At 37.7% G+C, this 20,239-nt stretch overlaps 1 protein-coding gene and 1 long non-coding RNA gene across 2 annotated transcripts in view; both read left to right on the top strand.

Moving 5' to 3' along the window:
- LOC132115279 (protein DGCR6-like) overlaps positions 1-8,519 on the top strand; it is a 9,255-nt gene extending 736 nt beyond the window's left edge. Inside the window, exons 2-7 of the mRNA XM_059523657.1 lie at positions 1-47; positions 3,042-3,202; positions 3,318-3,418; positions 7,786-7,926; positions 8,005-8,117; positions 8,339-8,519. The exon at positions 1-47 is cut by the window's left edge and continues 77 nt beyond it. Of these exons, the coding sequence (XP_059379640.1) occupies positions 1-47; positions 3,042-3,202; positions 3,318-3,418; positions 7,786-7,926; positions 8,005-8,085 (531 nt within the window). The 3' untranslated portion in view covers positions 8,086-8,117; positions 8,339-8,519. The remainder of the gene's footprint in view (positions 48-3,041; positions 3,203-3,317; positions 3,419-7,785; positions 7,927-8,004; positions 8,118-8,338) is intronic.
- Positions 8,520-9,236: 717 nt separating this feature from the next.
- Positions 9,237-19,689, top strand: LOC132115278 (uncharacterized). The gene is made up of 3 exons (XR_009425465.1): positions 9,237-9,278; positions 15,628-15,699; positions 19,559-19,689. It is a non-coding gene; the product is annotated as an uncharacterized LOC132115278 (long non-coding RNA).
- Positions 19,690-20,239: the final 550 nt, after the last annotated feature.

Raw genomic sequence — 20,239 nt, 5'->3', positions numbered from 1 at the left:
TATTACCTGCTGTCAGAGCTGCAGACGCTCGTGAAAGACCTGCCCAGGTGCGCACATCACATTACATCATCACTAGGGCTGGGATGAACGATTATTTTTTAAACGATTAATCTAGCGATAATTTTTTCAGACCGATTCGATTTCGATTATCTCCCCATTATTTGACTACTAAAAATTTATACATGTCGATTTACATATCTGAATGAAAAAAACATGAATTCCTTAACATTGCAATATATGTTTATTGCTCTTAAAATTACAAAATAAAAGACTGACTAAGAATGCATTACTTTGCAATTGTATAGAGATAGCATTCAATAAAACCTTGAAGCCTTGAAAACACATAGCTTACTGAAACAAGCTTACTGAACACATAGGGCCTAGCTTAACGAAAAAAAGTTCTTCTTTCAGATGAAAATAACAACAACTTGATGTCTAGCATTCAATAAAAAAGTTCACCCAAAATACTTGTTTAGAGCAATTGAAAGAATACAGTAACCAATGTAAACTTTAGGGCTTTAAGCTAATACAGAGAGTGCTTTTCCAAAATAAAAATAAAAAATTTAACAGTGGGAGCCAGCAGCCTGTCATGGAGAAAAAAAAATCTCCGAATGCTCCACGTGAAACTTTGGCGTTCCGCCCTTTTTCTTATCGTGTCTAATGATTTTGGTTAATATTCACGAGGGGTGGGGGAAGAGAGAGAGTGCTCGTGTAGTTTGAAGACTGTGAGTGAAACTGCGCGTGAAACTTTGGTGTTTCGTCCTTTACAAAAAAAGACCTCTATCACTAGCTCGCTCTATTTTTTTCTATTATATCTATTTTTTTGTTTATTATATTAATTAAAAGCCCTTGCTAGGTGCTAAGCTAACTGAGACTTGTTACAGCACTTATATAATCATTGCTCTCTTGTTGTTTTTGATTGCTTTGGATCGTCTGCTAAATGACTAAATGTAAATGTACATCACATCACCTTAAATCACATCACATTACATCATCACATCACATAACCTTAGATCATTACATCATCACATCACATAACCTTACATCATTACATCACATCACATCACAAAACCGTACATCATTACATCACATCACATCAGATCGTCACATTACATCATCACATTACATCACATTACATCATCACATTACATCATCACATCCCATTACATCACATCACATAACCTTACATCATTACATCACATCACATCAGATCGTCAAATTACATCATCACATTACATCACATTACATCATCACATTACATTACATCACATCACATAACCTTACATCATATCACCTTTCATCATCACAATACATCATATTACGTCATCACATCACATCAGATCGTCACATTACATCATCACATTACATCACATCACATAACCTTACATCATCACATCACATCAGATCGTCACATTACATCATCACATTACATCACATCATCATCACATCACATTACATCACATCACCTTTTGATCATTACATTACATTACATCATCACATTACATCACATACCATTACATTACATCATCACATCACATTACATCATCACATTTTCACATGACATCACATCAGATCATCACATCAAATAACATTACATCACATCACCTTACGTCATCACATCATTACATCACATTACATTGCATCACATCATTACATAATCACAACCCAACATAATCACATCACAACAAAACTTCATTGTAAAACATCTCATCATCACATTACATCATAATATCACATTGCATTGCATAACACATCACCACACAACATTACATCACATCTTTACATAATCATATCACATAAAATCACATCATGTCACATCCATAGACTGTATAAAAACATGGACGTAGTGTCCGTGACGTCACCCGTAGTCTTCTGAAGTGTGTTTTTGAAGCCTAAAGTGTGTAGAGCGGGCCGTCGCCATCTTGGCAGCGCGTCACCACGCAACTCTGCCGGACAATCAAAAATGGGCAAAAAGGCGGGAGCTAGTTGCTGAAGCCACACCCACCTAGCACGACGTCAGTGTCAGCAGCGGCAATCCACCTGTCACTCAAGTGGCCACGCCCTTAATTATGCAGAACTTTAAGTCTTAATATAATTTAAACGGATGAGTTATAAAAAAATTCACCCCCCTCACAGTTGTCATGAAGGGCAAAATTAGCTATTTAGATCAAAATCATTTTTTGAACCAGGCTGTAAACATGTTTTTTCCTGCTGTAAAGTTGGGCATTTTAACATGGGGAGTCTATGGAACTGACTCCCTTTTGCAGCCAGCCTCAAGCGGCCAGTCGATGAATTGCAGTTTTAGTCACTTCCTTATTGGCCTCACGAGAGAGAGCAGGAGGTTGGCGCTCGGTCACATCACATTACATTTTTACATAATCACATCATGACATCACATTACATTGCATCCCATCATATCATCATGTCACATTACATAACACATCATCACACCATATCAACAAATCATCACATTATCCTACAAAATATTAAATCCACAAATTAAGGCCTTACAAAGGTCTTAAATCTGAGCAGAAAGTCAAATTCACGACGTTATTGCATTAAATATTACATGCACTACCAAAAAAAAAAAAATTATAATCATCCTCAGTATTTTTTTTCCAATGCAAATATCTAAACATCCTTAAACCAAGATACATTCACTAGAGATGCAAATTGAAGATTGAAATTGAAACAAATTGATGTTTTGTTTTCTGAGAAAATGAACAAAATTAAGTGAGTGCATTATTAAAACAAGAGTAAATAAATGTGAATGGGTATTAAAAAAAACTTTTCAAGAAAAGTATTGAATACATTCCCGCCAAAAAAATGCAGCTTGCTGACTCAATGTTCAAAACAATGTCAAGCAGTCTGTAGAAAACATCTGATACTCTTTTCCACATTGTCGACGAACAGATTTTGTAGCTTTCCTTCCAAATCTTCCTGTATATGATGTTTAGTGATCGTTTGGCAGTGGAAACTCTTTCTGCTCGCTCTGCTGATGTACTTGGAGGAGTTTAGTGAGAAACAAAGGTGTGTTTCAGCTCGTTTCAGCAGCGTCTGTCCTACACCACACTTAGTGATCTGGCTCAAGCGCTCATCGATGGGACGGTGTATGAAATAGTGCAAGGGCTGCTGGACATTCAACACCTGATGGAGAAAAACCTCTACAATCAGAGACAGAAGCTACACTGCGAGCACAGAGGTGTGTGTGTTTCAGGCCATGCTGAAACCTGTAAGATGTTGACTGTGTGTGTGTGTGTGTGTGTGTGTGTGTGTGTGTGTGTGTGTGTGTGTGTGTGTTTGTGTGTGTGTTTCAGCTGTCAAGCAGGATTTGGTGCGGAAACACAGACAGTCTCTGCAGACGTGTAAGTCTCACAATCTGGCCGTTCTGAAATCCAACCAGAGAGCAGAAACTGAGGTACGATAGCGTGTGGTCAGGGTGACTTTGTGTCCTCTGTCTCCTGGATATGTCCTGGGCCGGATTTCTAAGTTGCCTAAAATATCTGGCTTTTGGCTTTGTTTTCCTATTTTCATTACAGTCATTACTGTAATATTGAAGGTGATGACTGAAAACTAGTTTGACCAATATTGTGCAGACAGGCTTAAAATTAACACACACCAAAGCATTAAGTTTTAACTGTTATTAATTCTTATTAATAATTCTAACAATTCCTGGGAACATTATATGGTTTAGCATGATTATCAAATTTGCAAACGCTGTTTGAGTTTAAGTGGCTGATAAACATCTTTCTAAGTTTTAATGAGACTGCTTTATATTGCTTTACGCTTTATAAATGTTGTCAACTAAAGAAAAGCCTATCAAAGAGGCTTATTATTATTATTATTATTATTATTATTATTATAACAGCATTCATTAAAATACTGATGATGATAATAATAATAATGATGATGATAATAATAATAATAATAATAATTATTATTATTATTATTATTATTGTTGTTTTAGATAAGCATTAATAATAATAATAATGATAATAATTATTATTATTATTATTATTGTTGTTGTTTTAAATATAATCATTAATAATAATAATAATAATAATATTTTAAACAACAACATGATTAATAAAATATAAATAAAATATATAAAATAAATTTAATATAAAATTATTATTATTAATGTTGTTGTTTTAAATGGCAACATTAATAATAATATTTTAAATAACAACATTAATAATAAAATATTAATAAAATAAAAAATATATAAATAAAAATATTATGAATAGTAAATATAATTATTATTATTATCATTATATAAATTAAATGTATAATCATTAAGTTTCAGTTCAATAGTATTATAGTGATATTTCTTCATTGATTTATTTTGGGTCATGTTAGGTTTATATGTTATTTAGATTAGGGCTGCAACTAACGATTATTTTGATAATCGATTAATCTGTCGATTATTTTTACGATTAATCGATTAATCGGTTTATGTACTTCAGTTTTTTTCCATTTTCCCCCCAAGTAAATTATTAATAAAGGGTCTTTATCATTCAGCATAGATTTTTAAGAGATTTTAACCATTGTGCACTGTCATATCCTCATCAAAAATATACCTGGAGTTGTTTTATTGTGTTAGTAATCCTTTGTCAAACTCTTCTGCAATCAGAACACTGACCCATACTCTAGCAAATTTCACAAGGAGATTTCAAATAATGTTTTCACCATGGCAGTCCTTAGAGCTCCTAAAGTAGTTTAACATCCCGAACAAAGCTTATTAAGGAATCTTTCAGAACATATTTTCACGAAGAATAAGGATAAAACAGAATAAAATTGCAGTGCATTGTATTTTATTATTTACTGGGAAACAGCTTTATAGCTTATGCTGTGAAATTGTAAACAATCCTTCGAATAAAGTGCCAATGACATGAAACCTGAATGGAACTCACAATTTAAAGTAAAATCCATCAGAAGGTTTTCCAGAAAAAGAAAAAAAAAACGGACACACAAAAAAACCTGCTGTGTGAAAAAGAGCAGTGAATACTTAGAAAAAAAGTGCATTTCAAATATCTACATTTACCTCTCATTCAGTCATAATTAGGCTGCACGACTGAATTTTGAACTGGTAAACGACAAACTGACCACAGAACATGTTTGTAAAGCTTTAAATGTTAACTGTTAAAAAGCAATGTTATCAGCTTTTACGACTAAACATTTGCAAACAACATTGTACTGGAGAATCTGCACAAATAAAAGTCTTAGGGGCCGTTCACAAATCGCGCCTAAAAACGCGTGGAAAACGCTAGGCGCGCCGCTTTCTCCTCCTCTCCAAAGCGCTCGTGCAGAATCTAAGCAACCATGACGTGCTCTCTCCTTGAAGACGCGGAAATTTCAGCAAAGGATAAATGGATTTGCAGCTCTAAAAATCGCTTGCAGTAGCTCTGCTACTAAATTTATTTCAAAATGGAAATCCATATACAACTATGATCAGCTGTTCCTTCATCTTGGCTGAGCTTTTAACGTTGTTACGGGAAAGGATGAAGCTGATTATTTAGTTCTTGTCACATGACCCGCGGTGCGCTTGCCGCATTCTGAAAAGTTGAAATGTTTTTAACTCGATGCTGTGTAGACGCGCCTGGAAAAACGGGTGCGTCGCGAACGCGTCGCTTCCATTATGAGCGCGCATACTGCGCGCCTACATAGGAAATAACGAACATGAGCGCGCAAAAGAAGTGATATGAAGTGCAGAGTTTACAGGTTAATCTTCTTTTTTAAAGGCTCAAAGTAAAGTACTCCCACACATAAACATCATATATGATGTCTATGCTCCCACATCACGCTTGAATGCTGCAGAGACGCTGTTCGGGGAGCACGTGACATAAAACGAGGCCAGCTATTGGCTATTCGCTACTTCTCCTGCTGTACTGGCTGAGTAAAACCTCCGGTGGCTCATTACTGCCACACTTTGGTCACCGCAGATTTGAAATATGCACGAAATGAGCCGCTTATGGCAAATAAGTTATTTAGCAACGAATCGATGACTAAATTAGTTGACAACTATTTTAATAATCGATTTTAATCGATTAAATCGATTCGTTGTTTCAGCTCTAATTTAGATGATAATCTTTGTTTTCTTTAAAAAGGCAGCTTCAGACTTATCTTTAATAATCATATTAATTATTTTTGACTAATATTATGACTTATAATAACTATAATCATGAAAACGGTTATTTTAGTAATATTTATATACTAACTATACAATATTTATTATTTATTATTTTTTCAGGTTTTTATTTTTATTTCACGTTTATGTTGTCACTGTTAATATTAATATTTTCATTTAATATTTTTATTTCACTTAGATGAATATTTATTTCAGTTGTTTTAATACTTTTTTGTACATTTCTAATTTCGATCAAACATTTTACATTTGTATTTATATTCTAACTACACATTATTTATTATTATTTATTAATTATATTTTCAGTTTTTTATTTTTAGTTCACGTTTATGTCATGTCATACTGTTAATATTAATATTGTTATTTTATATTTCTATTTCACTTAGATTTATATTTCATATAAATCGTTTTTATAATTTCGAACTGAGATTTAAATTTTGTGTTTATATACTAATTATTCATTATTTATTATTATTCATTAATTATATTTTACGTTTTTTATTTCACGTTTATATCATGTCATACTATTAATATTGTTATTTTATTTTTCTATTTCACTTAGATGTATATTTATTTCAGTTTAGTTTTATTAATTAGTAAGTTTCTAATTTCGATCTAAAATTAGAATTTTGTGTTTATACTAACTACACATTATTTATTATTATTTACTAATTATATTTTACGTTTTTTATTTTTATTTCACATTTATGTCATGTCATACTGTGAATATTAATATTGTTCATTTTATATTATATTTCTATTTCACTTAGATGTACATTTATTTCAATTTAGTTTTATTTATTTTAAGTAAGTTTCTAATTTCGATCAAAAATTTGACATTTTTGTGTTTATATACTAACTATACATTATTTATTAATTATGTTTTGTTTTTTGTTTTTATTTCACGTTTGTCATGTCATACAGTTAATATTGTTATTTTTAATTTATATTTCTATTTTACTTAGATTTCGATTTCAGTTTAGTTTTAGTAATGGTTATTAAGTTTCTAATTTAGATCTAAAATTAGAATTTTGTGTTTATATACTAACTATAAATTATTTATTATTATTTATTAATTATATTAAGTTTTTTTTAAATTTCTTGTTTGTCATGTCATACTGTTAATATTGATATTTTTATTTTATATTTATATTTCGCAGTTTAACTTTATTTATTTTTAGTACGTTTCTAATTTCGATCCAAAATTAGACATTTTTGTGTTTAAATACTAACTATACATTATTTATTAATCACATTTTACGTTTTTTATTTTTATTTCACGTTTATGTCATGTCATACGGTTAATATTAATATTTTTATTTAATATTTCTATTTCACTTTAATTAATATTTATTTCAGTTTTTGTCATTTTTAGTCAATTTAAACTAAATTGTGACTTTTTTTTGTTTGTTTGTTTTTTCAAAGTTCAAGGCCCTTCACACAGGCATTGTACATAATTGACCAATCGTGTCATGAGAGAAGATGCAAATGCTCATACTGTATACATCACGCAAGAGGACTGAAAAACACTTCAGTAGTAAAACAGAGCCAGAACCTGGAGACTTCAGGCATGTTTAGGACGTGTCTGTGATTTAAAGAGGACGTATAGAGTTAATATATTGTCTCGGTCACCGCTTCAGGCTCTCGATCAGCGAGTGAAAGAAGAGCAGAGGATGATGGACGAGAAGGTCGTGGCTGAGATGGATCAGAAGGTTCTAGATCAGCAGAACACGCTGGAGAAAGCAGGCGTGCAGGGGTTCTACATCACCACTAACCCGCAGGTCTCTCTCTCTCTCTCTCTCTCTCTCTCAGCCTCGTCTTCTCTCGTTCTCTCACACGTCTCTCTCTGTCCGTCTCAGGAGGTGATGGTGCAGATGAATTTGCTGGAGCTGATCCTGAAGCTGCAGCAGAAAGAGACTCTCTCTGGATCTCTGCCCTGAAGAGACTCTGTTTCATCGGGACACGTGTGTGTGTGTGTGTGTGTGTGTGTGTGTGTGTGTGTGTGTGTGTTCTCTTGCGGGACGATGGATCTTCTAGAAGAGTCTCTTTGAGATGATGAGGACAGACTGGAGGACACCGAGGACTTTTCTTGTGACGTGAAATCTTGTTTTGTAATTCCATGCTAAGTTGGTTTGCTTCTGAGCTGGTTTGCACACGTTCAGTGCGCTGTTATGATTTGTGTTACGTGTGAAGGGACTCATTATTAAAAATGACTTGTCTGCGTTCATTCGACTCTCATTTCTTTGAACATGATTTGCATCTTTAAATCACAAACACACGCAGACTGTCAGGTTTGTGTTTGTAAATGTTCAGAGAGCATGTAAATTAACCCATTGATTTGAATTAATGCAGAATAATAGCTTTTGCTACAAAGAATTTTCATATATATATATATATATATAAGCAATGATTTCAATTGAATTTACATTCGACTACATATCTTTATATATATATATATATACACACATACACACTACGGTTCAAAAGTTTATGTTGTTTGGTAACAACATATTTTCTTGGTTAAGAGTACAAATCATGTTTAGTTGAACACATTTTATTTATTTATTTTTATTTTTTACTGTTAATGTGTTCATGTTTGATGTCTTGAATTAATTTTGTACCAGTTCAATCTGCTTTGATCATTAAATTTGATTATGTTGTCAACAATATAGACAAACATTTACAAGTGAACCCATGAGTGAAATCTAAATATACACATTTTTTTGCTAAAATATATTTATATAAATGTACCACCCAATTATAAACATAAATACAGTTTCTAAAAATATAGTTTCGTCCATATATTTCAGTACAATTTATTTATTTAATTTTATATTTATCTTACTTATTTTTATTTTTTTTGCTGTATATGGAGGACCAAAATAACGAGTGCTTTGTTTCTTTACAAACTAGAGTAGCTTCACAAATACTACTTGTGTTATTTATTTATTTATCTTCACAGGCTGTGTTTGGAATAGCATACTACTATTTCTGCATTATATAGTATGCATACTTTGCTCAGTATGTGAATTTTCTATATGCATGAACTTGGCGAATGAGCCAGAAATAATATCAACTGTACTTTTAAAGAGCATCAGATCTCTGTGGCCTTCAGGACGAGAGAAAATCACAGGTACACTTATTGTCCTTTACTTGTATTGTCCTTTAACAAGCAGCTTGTGGAAGTGAATGTGCTCTTATGTGCGAGGAAACTCGTTTCTGTTGTTATTGTGGGATTTTCTCTGGAGCCTGTAATGCTTCTTTACTGAGAGGCTTGCTCTGAAATTGATCGCTTTAGCAGAAATCAACACTTTCAGCAAAAAGAAACCCACCTGGAGCTCACAGCAACAGAAAAATAACTAGAGATCACTCCGCTGTGTGTTATTGCTCAGAGCTTTCTCTTTCATTGCTCAGGAGTCCTATCTGTATTTAAATGGAGAAATTATTTCTCATACATTATACAGCACAGAGCTGATGAAGCCAGTAGCTTGGATCATTTGTTCACGTTTAAGAATCTGATCAGGGTTTTTATAGATAACTCAAATTAAAACCATATCAAAAGGTTTCTGTTACTTTAAATAAAATAAATACAATTTTTGAAAAAAATATTTTTAGCTATAAACATTTCAGAACATTAATAAATAAATTTCAGAAATTAATAAATAAATTAAATATGTATTTTTTTTCGGCTCATTGCTAAAGCAATGTTTCTCACTTGTTTTAACTTGATGTACTAAAATTAAAACAATAAAAATAGATTTTTCTTACTTGACTTAATAGAAAACGTCTCGGTTACGTCTGTAACCTCGGTTCCCCGAGAAGGGAACGAGACGATGCGTCGATAACGCTTTGGGAACGCATTCTGCGTGAGTGCGTCTGAAGCATCCATGTCAACTAGTCCAATGGCGAGAGTGAGCGTCAGGAGTGACGTCACGACCAGGAATTGATAAAAACCCCAACCGGAGCAACCGGTGTTAGCTTCGACAGTGCCGAAGCAAGTCGATCACAGGAACGAAGGAAGTATGGCAGGGAGACGCATCGTCTTGTTCCCTTCTCGGGGAACCGAGGTTACAGACGTAACCGAGACGTTCCCCATCGAGGGAGAGACGATGCGTCGATAACGCTTTGGGAACGAGAATACCCAAACCGCCATATTACAAGTGCCTGAGTGTCAGCCAGAAAAAACCAACAGCTTAAGAATTAAAAACCTGAGACCCGGGAGTAGCGTCCAGGTCTAGGCTATAAAACCTGACGAATGTGAGTGGCGAGGACCAGCCTGCCGCATCGCAAACATCCTGAAGAGAGGCCCCAGATAATAAGGCTCTAGAGGCCGCCATACTCCTAGTAGAATGAGCTCTGACCCCCAAAGGGCACGGTAGGTCAGAAGACTCATAGGCAAGATGGATAGCCCCAACTATCCACTTACTAAGTGTCTGTTTAGTGACAGGAAGACCTATCTTAGGTGACCCGAAACAGACAAACAGCTGATCGGATTTCCGAAAAGAAGAAGTCCGATGAACATAAGTGTTCAATGCTTGCACCGGGCACAAGAGGTTAGACTTTTCCTGGTCCGATGATGCAAACGGGGGAGGACAGAAAGCCTGCAGAACAATAGGTCTCGGAACAACGGTCGGTACCTTAGGGACGTATCCCTGCTTAGGGTAGAGAAATGCTTTGACCATCCCAGGTGCAAATTCAAGGCAGGTGGGAGAAACCGAGAGAGCCTGAAGGTCTCCGACTCTTTTTAGGGACGAAATAGCAAGGAGAAAAGTAGTCTTAAACGAAAGAAACTTCACAGAGACAGAATCTAGGGGTTCAAAAGGAGCCCTAGATAGGCCTTCTAAAACTATAGCCAGGTCACAGGCCGGCACTCTAGTACGAGTTGCAGGTCTCAGCCTCAAGGTGCCACGAAGGAAACGAGAGATAAGAGGGTCACGACCCAGAGATGCACCACCCACTGGGGCGTGGAAAGCCGAAATGGCCGCCACGTAAACTTTTAAGGTGGATGGACAAAGACCAGAAGTGAAGCGGTCCTGTAAAAACTCAAGAACTGAGCCAACAGAGCAGTGGACGGGGTCACACTGATGTTGGTAATACCAAGAAGAAAAAACATTCCATTTGAGTCTATAAAGTTTCCTCGTAGCTGGAGCTCTGGAGCTAAGAATGGTCTCCACAACCTCAGTTGAGAGACCACTCTCTATGAGTTGCGCCCCCTCAGAGGCCACACCCAAAGCTTCCAAATCTCTGGCCGGGGGTGAAATATAGTGCCCCCGGTCTGAGATAGAAGGTCTTTCCTGATCGGGATCTCCAAGGGAGGACCGTCGAGGAGATGAATCAGGTCCGCAAACCAGATTCGACTCGGCCAGTGTGGAGCTACGAGAAGTAGACTTACTCCGTCCTGGCGGACTCTCTCCAGAACTCCTGGGAGCAGAGCAACTGGGGGAAAGGCGTACAGACGTAGCCTCGGCCACATCTGTACCATAGCGTCCAACCCCAGGGGGGCTGGATGAGTAAGGGAGAACCATAGTGGACAGTGTGTCGTGTACTGAGACGCAAACAGATCCACTTCTGCTTGGCCATAAGATTCCCATATGAGCTCCACCACCTCGGGGTGAAGCCTCCATTCCCCTGACCTCAGCACCTGCCTCGACAGGGTGTCTGCTCCAATATTCTGAGTCCCTGGTATATACATTGCCCTCAGAGAGCGTAATTTCCCCAGGGACCACAGGAGGATCTGGTACGCTAATTTGCAGAGTGGGCGCGAGCGCAGACCCCCCTGACGGTTGATGTAAGAGACCACCGATGTATTGTCTGTGCGGACCAGCACATGATGGTCCCTCAGGTCTGGCAGGAAGTGCCTCAAAGCTTTGAAGACCGCCATCATCTCCAGGCAGTTGATGTGCCAAGAGTGATGATGGCTCTCCCACAGACCCTGAGCTGAGCGGCCTTCCATTACCGCTCCCCAGCCGGTAAGGGAAGCATCTGTCGAGATGGCAACCCGATGACAAAGAGCTCCCAATACCGGACCCTGGGACAGGAACCAGTGTTCTCTCCATATGACCAAGGCGCGGAGACACTGCCGCGTGATCTTGATCGTACAAAGTGGGTTTCCCCTCGGGGAGAACCCTCTGGTCCTGAGCCACCACTGTAAAGGTCTCATGCCCAGCAGGCCAAAGGGGATTACATTGGACACTGCTGCCATGAGACCCAACAATCTCTCGAACTGTTTTACAGTGCGTGACTGGCCTAGCTTTAGCTCTGATGTGGCTGTGAGGATGTTGGCTACACGAGCGGGCGAAAGAGCGGCTCGCATCGTGACCGAATCCCATACCACCCCAAGAAAAGTGGTCCTCTGTAATGGAGATAGCACACTCTTCTTGGTACTGAGCCTCAAACCCAACTTCTGCATATGCGCGAGGACGACATCTCGATGCCGAACCGCCAACTGTTCTGATTCCGCTAAAATCAACCAGTCGTCCAAGTAATTCAGAATACGTATGCCCTGCAGCCTGAGCGGTGCCAGAGCTGCATCTAGGCATTTCGTGAATGTGCGGGGTGAGAGAGCTAGACCGAAGGGAAGTACCCGATACTGGTATTCTTTGCCCCCGAAAGAAAACCTTAGGAACTTCCTGTGCTGAGGGAGGATGGAGATATGGAAGTACGCATCTTTTAGGTCTATCGTGATGAACCAGTCCTCGGATCTGATTTGAGTCACGATCTGTTTGAGTGTCAGCATCTTGAATTTTAATTTCTGAACTGTACGATTCAACAGACGAAGATCTAAAATGGGACGCAGCCCTCCATCCTTTTTTGGAACAATGAAATAACGGCTGTAAAAACCCGATGCCCTGTCGGGAGGATACACCTGCTCTATAGCATTTTTCGCTAAAAGAGATTTCACTTCTTGCTCCATGACCAAAGCCTGCTCGGGATGCACTACTGTGAGCAACACCCCGTTGTAGCGAGGGGGACGAAAACCGAACTGTATTCTGTAACCCTTCTCTACTATCTGCAGGACCCATTGAGATATATTCGGCAGACTTTTCCATTCTGTCAGACATTCTACTAAGGGAACCAGCCTCTCGAGGCTGGCCTCTGGTGTAATTTGAACAGCTAGTGCGGGGACCTGAAGCCGAAGCGCAGGAACCACCCGAGCTAACTGCTCTTGAACCCCCCTCAGAGGGAGCGAGCCCGACGCAGCGTCTGAGAGACACAGCGCCAGAGACCCGCTGGAGACCGCTGCGCCCCGAGGCACCAAGGGTGGCGGGGTTGGCAGGACGGCCCCGTGAGAGCACCGAGACCGGACGGGCACCGTATACTGGGGTGTACACCGCACCGTCTCGGTTGGGGCTGCCCTCACAGGTCTGACCCAGTTGGCGTCAGGACCTTTTCTTCTGAGCCGAAGCTTTCTTAGCGAGAAGAACGGTCCTCAGATCCGGCTTCTGCTTAGATTGCTTTGGCTGTGAGTGCTGACTCGGTCCCCGTGATTTTTGAGGAGGAGCGCGAGACGCAACACTCTCTTTTTGAAAAACACGATATGAGGAGCATGAAGGCTGGGGCTGCCTTGCACGCCCAGCAGCATCAGGATTAGATCGGCGAGGGAGAAAACTTTTAAAAGCTTCAGATTGCTTTTTATTTTCTTGAAATCTTTCAACCACTTCATTCACAGCATCACCAAACCGACCTTCATGAGAAATGGGAGCGTCTAAAAGAAAAGATCTATCTTTATTTTTAATATCTGAAAGATTAAGCCAAAGGTGTCTTTCTGTAGAAACCAAAGCAGCCATAGATCTACCAATAGCACGTGCTGTTTCTTTAGTCGCCCTGAGAGATAAATCCGTAGCCCGACGAAGTTCGCGAATTTCGTCACGACTGACTCCCTCACTGTTATCTAACTCCCCCAGCAGCTCAGCCTGATAAGCCTGAAGCAAAGCCATTGAGTGAAGGCAAGCTCCAGCCTGACCTGCTGCTGTGTAAGCTTTACCCACTACTTTTTTTTTTTTGATCTTTAAAGGCTTTGTGGGCAAAGTCGGGTTCTTAATAGATGACGCTGAACCAGGGGAAAGATAGCTCGCGAGCGTCTGTTCCGCCCGGGGCATCGCTTCATAACCATTTTCTTTCAGCCCTCTTATATCAGAATAAATGAGGGCTGAAAAGACGTGATGAATATGGCTTATTCCACGATCTAGACAGCTCACTGTGAAGATCAGGGAAAAAAGGGAGACCCCGTGATGTAGGAGATGTTTTAAAAGACAGAAAACGCTCGTCTAATTTGCTTTTAGGACGAGCGCTCTGTTTATCAGATGGCCAAGATATATGTAACTTATCTAAAGCTCGTGTTAATACATCAATCAACTCCTCATATGCTGGGGAAAGAGATGGCAAATCCTCTTCCCCCCTGATTGTGTCACCTTCACTGCCCGTTACATCTAACTCCTCGGAGCTAGAGCAACGAAGCAATGAGCTCTCCCCCCGGGCGGAAGAAGCCGCGGGGCGGGCTTCCGACACCGGAGTTTGAGCTATGGATCTCCCAGGTAAGGGAGGAGAAAGAGCCCTCGGACCCGTCTCCAACCCCGCTGAGAGATCCATTTGCGAAGCGGGAGCGGAGCATGCGAAGCGAAAGCTTCTCACAATGCGGGCAATCAGTCTCCTCGAAGGCTGATAACACATGCTCCACTCCCAAACAAACTACACAAAGCTCGTGTGTATCCCCACCCGTTAAATAACGCGGGCAGGGAGAAGCACACGGTTTGAATAGTTGCTTCGCCATGATATATAAACTTTGAACAAGACAACAGTAAATATGACAGACAGGTTTGACACAGATCGCTTGCTGAGGCACAGAAAGCTAACACCGGTTGCTCCGGTTGGGGTTTTTATCAGTTCCTGGTCGTGACGTCACTCCTGACGCTCACTCTCGCCATTGGACTAGTTGACATGGATGCTTCAGACGCACTCACGCAGAATGCGTTCCCAAAGCGTTATCGACGCATCGTCTCTCCCTCGATGGGGAACTAAATATATATGAAAATATATAAAATAAAATATAAAACACTTATTTTATTTCAGTTTGTTGGCAAAGCAACATTTCTTTTTAATTTAACTTGATGTACTAAAATCATAAAACATATTTTCGTTACTTGAAAGAAAAGTAAAGTGTTAAATAAGATATAATAAAATAAAAAATAAATAACTATAGTTGAAGTTTCACTTCGTGTACTAAGATAACTAAAAGTAAAATAAAATGTAAATATATAATATATATATATATATATATATATATATATATATATAATAAAAATATATATTTTTTAAATATATATAAAATATAATGAAATAAAATATTTTCTCAGGAGAAGCATGCATTCATGCTGTCTAAGAGAGCCAAATGACATTTTATTTGAGGTTTTTGTTCTTTATGAGACGTGTGACCCTGACATACTGTATCAAAATGTACAAATGCATTGTGTGATATTTGTCAGGTCTAAAAGCCTGTGTCAGAGATGGCTCGAGGTTTTGCTGAAGAAAATCATGCAGCTGTCGGATCTTAAAAGGTTAGGAAGGGAATAAACAGCCTCAGATCTGTCTGTCACATTTCTGCAGCTCTGACTTTTACATGCACCACTCCAAACCTTTTACAAAAGCAGGTTTTAGGGCTGTTTGTGAAGGGCATAAGCTTTTATTTCAAGAAAAACACAGCAGGTGATTCAGGCTTGCATGTGCTTGTAGAGGAGTTAAAATGCATGAGAACAATCTGAATCTAGTTGTTTTAAGTGTCAAATGGTTACTGAAATAAACAATAATTAAGTGTAAAAAAAAAAAAGTTTTTTGGTTTTTGCATGAACAATTTCATAATTATAAAATAATCTAAGAAAAATGTGAATATGCACAGTATATCGGTATATTACAAATAAAAGTCTCTAATGCTCACCAAGGCTTTTAGCTTTTGTTGCATTTATTGTCAAAATAAATTGCATTATTATAAAATGATATAAATACCAAGCAAATATTTTTTTTTAAATTATATATATATATATATATTCAGCATAAAATAATTAATAGAATAATAAAATAATTAAATAATAAAATACATGTAATAGTGTGAAATAAATAGAAAATTATATAATATTAAACACTATTATAATTTAAGACATGTTTGGAATAAGCAAGGTTTGTATAGTTTTTGATAGTCTCTGCTGCTCAGCGAGGCTGCATTTATTTGATTAAGAATACAGAAATAAACTGTAAAAATGTGAAATATTATTATAATTTAAAATAAATGTTTTCTATGTGAAAATATAGTCAAATGTAATTTATTTCTGTGATGCACAGCTGTATTTTCAGCATCATTCCTCCAGTCTTCAGTGTCACATGATCTTCAGAAATCATGAAAATATGATGATTTACTGCTCAAGAAACATTTCTGATTATTATCAATGCTGAAACAGTTGTGCTAGTCTTTAATAATCTCAGTGGAGCAGGGGTTGAGCTGCTGGTCTCAGATTGATGTTCTTCAGGTGTTTCACACATTCGGGAATCCGGTTCCTCGCGTCACATTGAGCTTCAGAAACAGGTGCGATGTGAAGCAGGACGCGTCACGCTGCATTTCAGCGTCCAGAAACGTGTCATCAGCACATCAATAAACACACTCTCAGTCAGAACAGGAAGCGGCAGAGCTCCTCACTTCCTGTGGATGAACTCACAGCTGCCCGACCACACAGACTGAAATAAATGCAGGGGATTCTCTGTAAGATATACACTGACAGCGCGTGTTTGCAGAGATAATATTGGCCTTTGACTGTATGTGTGTGTGTGTGTGTGAGAGAGAGAGAGAAAGAGAGAGAGAGTGTGTGTGTGAGTGACCTGTACTTTTGCATTTACTGCATTGCTCCATTAGGAGGCAGAGCAGAACTACAGATGAGTTTCAACACTTAGAAAAACACACACAAAGAAGAGAGTATCTGCTTTTATCTTTAGTTTTAATATTAATCTGTCAGACTGGATGGATGGATAGATAGATAGATAGATAGATAGATAGATAGATAGATAGATAGATAGATAGATAGATAGATAGATAGATAGATAGATAGATAGATAGATTGATGGATGGATGATAGATGGATGATAGATGGATGGATGGATGATAGATAGATATATAGATGGATGGATGGATGGATGGATGGATGGATGATAGATGGATGGATGGATGATATAAAACAAATATAATGTCTATATATCTGGATAAGTATCACTTAAAACCGAGTGCCAACCTCCCGCTCTCTCTCGTGAGGCCAATAAGGAAGTGACTAAAACTGCAATTCATCGACTGGCCGCTTGAGGCTGGCTGCAAAAGGGAGTCAGTTCCATAGACTCCCCATGTTAAAATGCCCAACTTTACAGCAGGAAAAAACATGTTTACAGCCTGGTTCAAAAAATGATTTTGGTCTAAATAGCTAATTTTGCCCTTCATGACAACTGTGAGGGGGGTGAATTTTTTTTATAACTCATCCGTTTAAATTATATTAAGACTTAAAGTTCTGCATAATTAAGGGCGTGGCCACTTGAGTGACAGGTGGATTGCCGCTGCTGACACTGCCATCGTGCTAGGTGGGTGTGGCTTCAGCAACTAGCTCCCGCCTTTTTGCCCATTTTTGATTGTCCGGCAGAGTTGCGTGGTGACGAGCTGCCAAGATGGCGACGGTCTGCACACTTTAGGCTTCAAAAACACACTTCAGAAGACTACGGGTGACGTCACGGACACTACGTCCATGTTTTTATACAGTCTATGCTTAAAACATATTCATTTTCATAAATGCTTGTTCTTTTCCTCCGTTCTCCTGTTTGTTGTGGTTGTTGTTCACAGACAGCATTATCAGTGTTTGTGTCCACGTTATGAGAAGCTGACGGCCCACCAGTGGCTTCTCTTTCATAAAATAAAGCAATAAGAAAGCGGAAGTGTAGCGGAGAGCAGTCTGGTGCTGTGAAGAACACATATTTGAACCTCAGTTATTTAAACAGTTATGATTCTGAGACATGATAAAACCCGAGAACATGAGACAGTTTTTTCATTAAAAACAGCTGATTCAAAGGCTGTTCCTGTGATGAGGTCAAAATAGGATACAGTAAAGCTGGTTTAACCCTTGTGCTGCTGAAAATCCTGTTTGTAATTTGATGTTCCTGATCAAAAATTCTCATCATGCTCTATTGCTATGATTGAAGGTGTCTTTATATTTATATATATATATATATATATATATATATATATATATATATATATATATATATATATATATATATATATATATATATATATATATATTCTTGTTCTCTTTCAGTTAGCACAGGTTTTGTTTTTCTTTTTGGCTCTGATTGGTCATAGGCTTCATTGATCTGTGCTCATGCACTCAGTATTTGTGTGAAAAAAGCATTATTTGTGGATAATTTTGGCAACGTTCACTCAAAGTCAACCAGAGTCAGAAAGAAACACAGAACTTGTGCTAATTGAAAGACAACAAGTTGACAAAAAGATTGAATCCAAGATTTGGGAATAAAATAGCATGCATAACATAACATAACATAACTTTTTTTTTTTTTGACAGGTCATTTTTGACCCGATATAAAATACTTAAAATATAAAATAAAAAAAATATGTTGCCAAAACCAACATCTCTCTTTAAAAAAATTAAATAGTTTAACTTTATGCACTACAATTAAAACCATAAAAAATTTTAAATAAATAAACAAGAAAATGCATGCATAGATAAATGCATAAACAAATAACAATAAAATGTTAAATAAAATATTATAAAGTATCAAAAGTTTTGACCAGATATAAAATATGCAATTCTTAATACTTACACCAGTGTAACAAGGTGAGAAAAAAACCCAAATATATATATATATATTTATATATATATATATATATTTTTTTTTTTTGCATAAATATCACCAAGTTTTAATCCAAATGCAATAACATTAACTAGCATTTTCGGGGGAAAGGAAAATCCTCTCCAGGTCAGAATGACCAGAACATGAAGGTTAAGAATGACAATCATAAGATAGATAATAATTGTGCTTCTGATTCAGCATCCATTGAGTCCAGTTCCTTCAGTTTCCGTCAGTGATTGTTTAGTACTTTCGAGGAAGTTGTGTTAATTCACAACTATAATTTCTTTTAAGAAAAAGCTGTGGGACTATTTTGATTTACAAGTAGAATTGAGATGTTAAAATATGCCTTTCCTTCTGAAGGATTGTGTGTTTCTGACCTCTGTCTTGAGTAAGAGCTGCAGGATGTTGTGATAGTCTCTTTTTGGCCATGAGCTGGTTTCAATGATAACCTTCTGAAGCACGTAATAAAACACACGGCTCACCTCGCTGTCTGACCCAAATGCTATTTTCTGTGCTCAAATCTAGGACAGAAACGCACACTGATGGAGCCGTAGAGAACCGTATTCACAGAAGCTCTCCATGCGGGACGTTATTCCTGAATCCTCTTGATTATGTGACGGAAGGATTTGCTCCTGATTCTCTGTGACTCGGAGACCCGCTGGAAAACGCTGAACAAATATGTGATTTGATGTGAAACAATGCAGAAATGAACCTTAGCAGCAACAGGAGGCCAGTGCAAACACACCGTACTGATAATGTTACGCCAGTCGGATGTCAAAACTTTGAAATATTTATATGATATGAGTTTGCTTGTGTTATTTATGTTAAAGGAATAGTGTAAACTTACTCAGAGAGCTCTCACAATCAAGCCATCCAAGATTAGGATGAGAAATGCATACATTATATAACTTTGCATCAATGGATGCTCTGCAGTGAATGGGTGCCGTCAGAATGAGAGTCCAAACAGCGGATAAAAACATCACAATAATCAACAGCACTCCAGTCCATCAGTTAACATCTGGAGAAGACAAAACATGAAACTTTAGGACTGTTTAACCACTGTTTGATCTGTGCAGATTTCTCTCCTGATTCAGACCAGAACACTTTTTCACTGGAGGAAGTGTTATTATGGATTATAGACTCTATGTGTTTGTGTTAAAATCATCTTAATGCTGGATTTGTTTCATCTTTTGTCTTCTCCAGATG

Source organism: Carassius carassius, chromosome 34 (genome assembly GCF_963082965.1).
Source record: "Carassius carassius chromosome 34, fCarCar2.1, whole genome shotgun sequence".
Lineage (NCBI taxonomy): Eukaryota > Metazoa > Chordata > Actinopteri > Cypriniformes > Cyprinidae > Carassius > Carassius carassius.
This window is presented reverse-complemented; position numbering and strand designations above follow the sequence as displayed.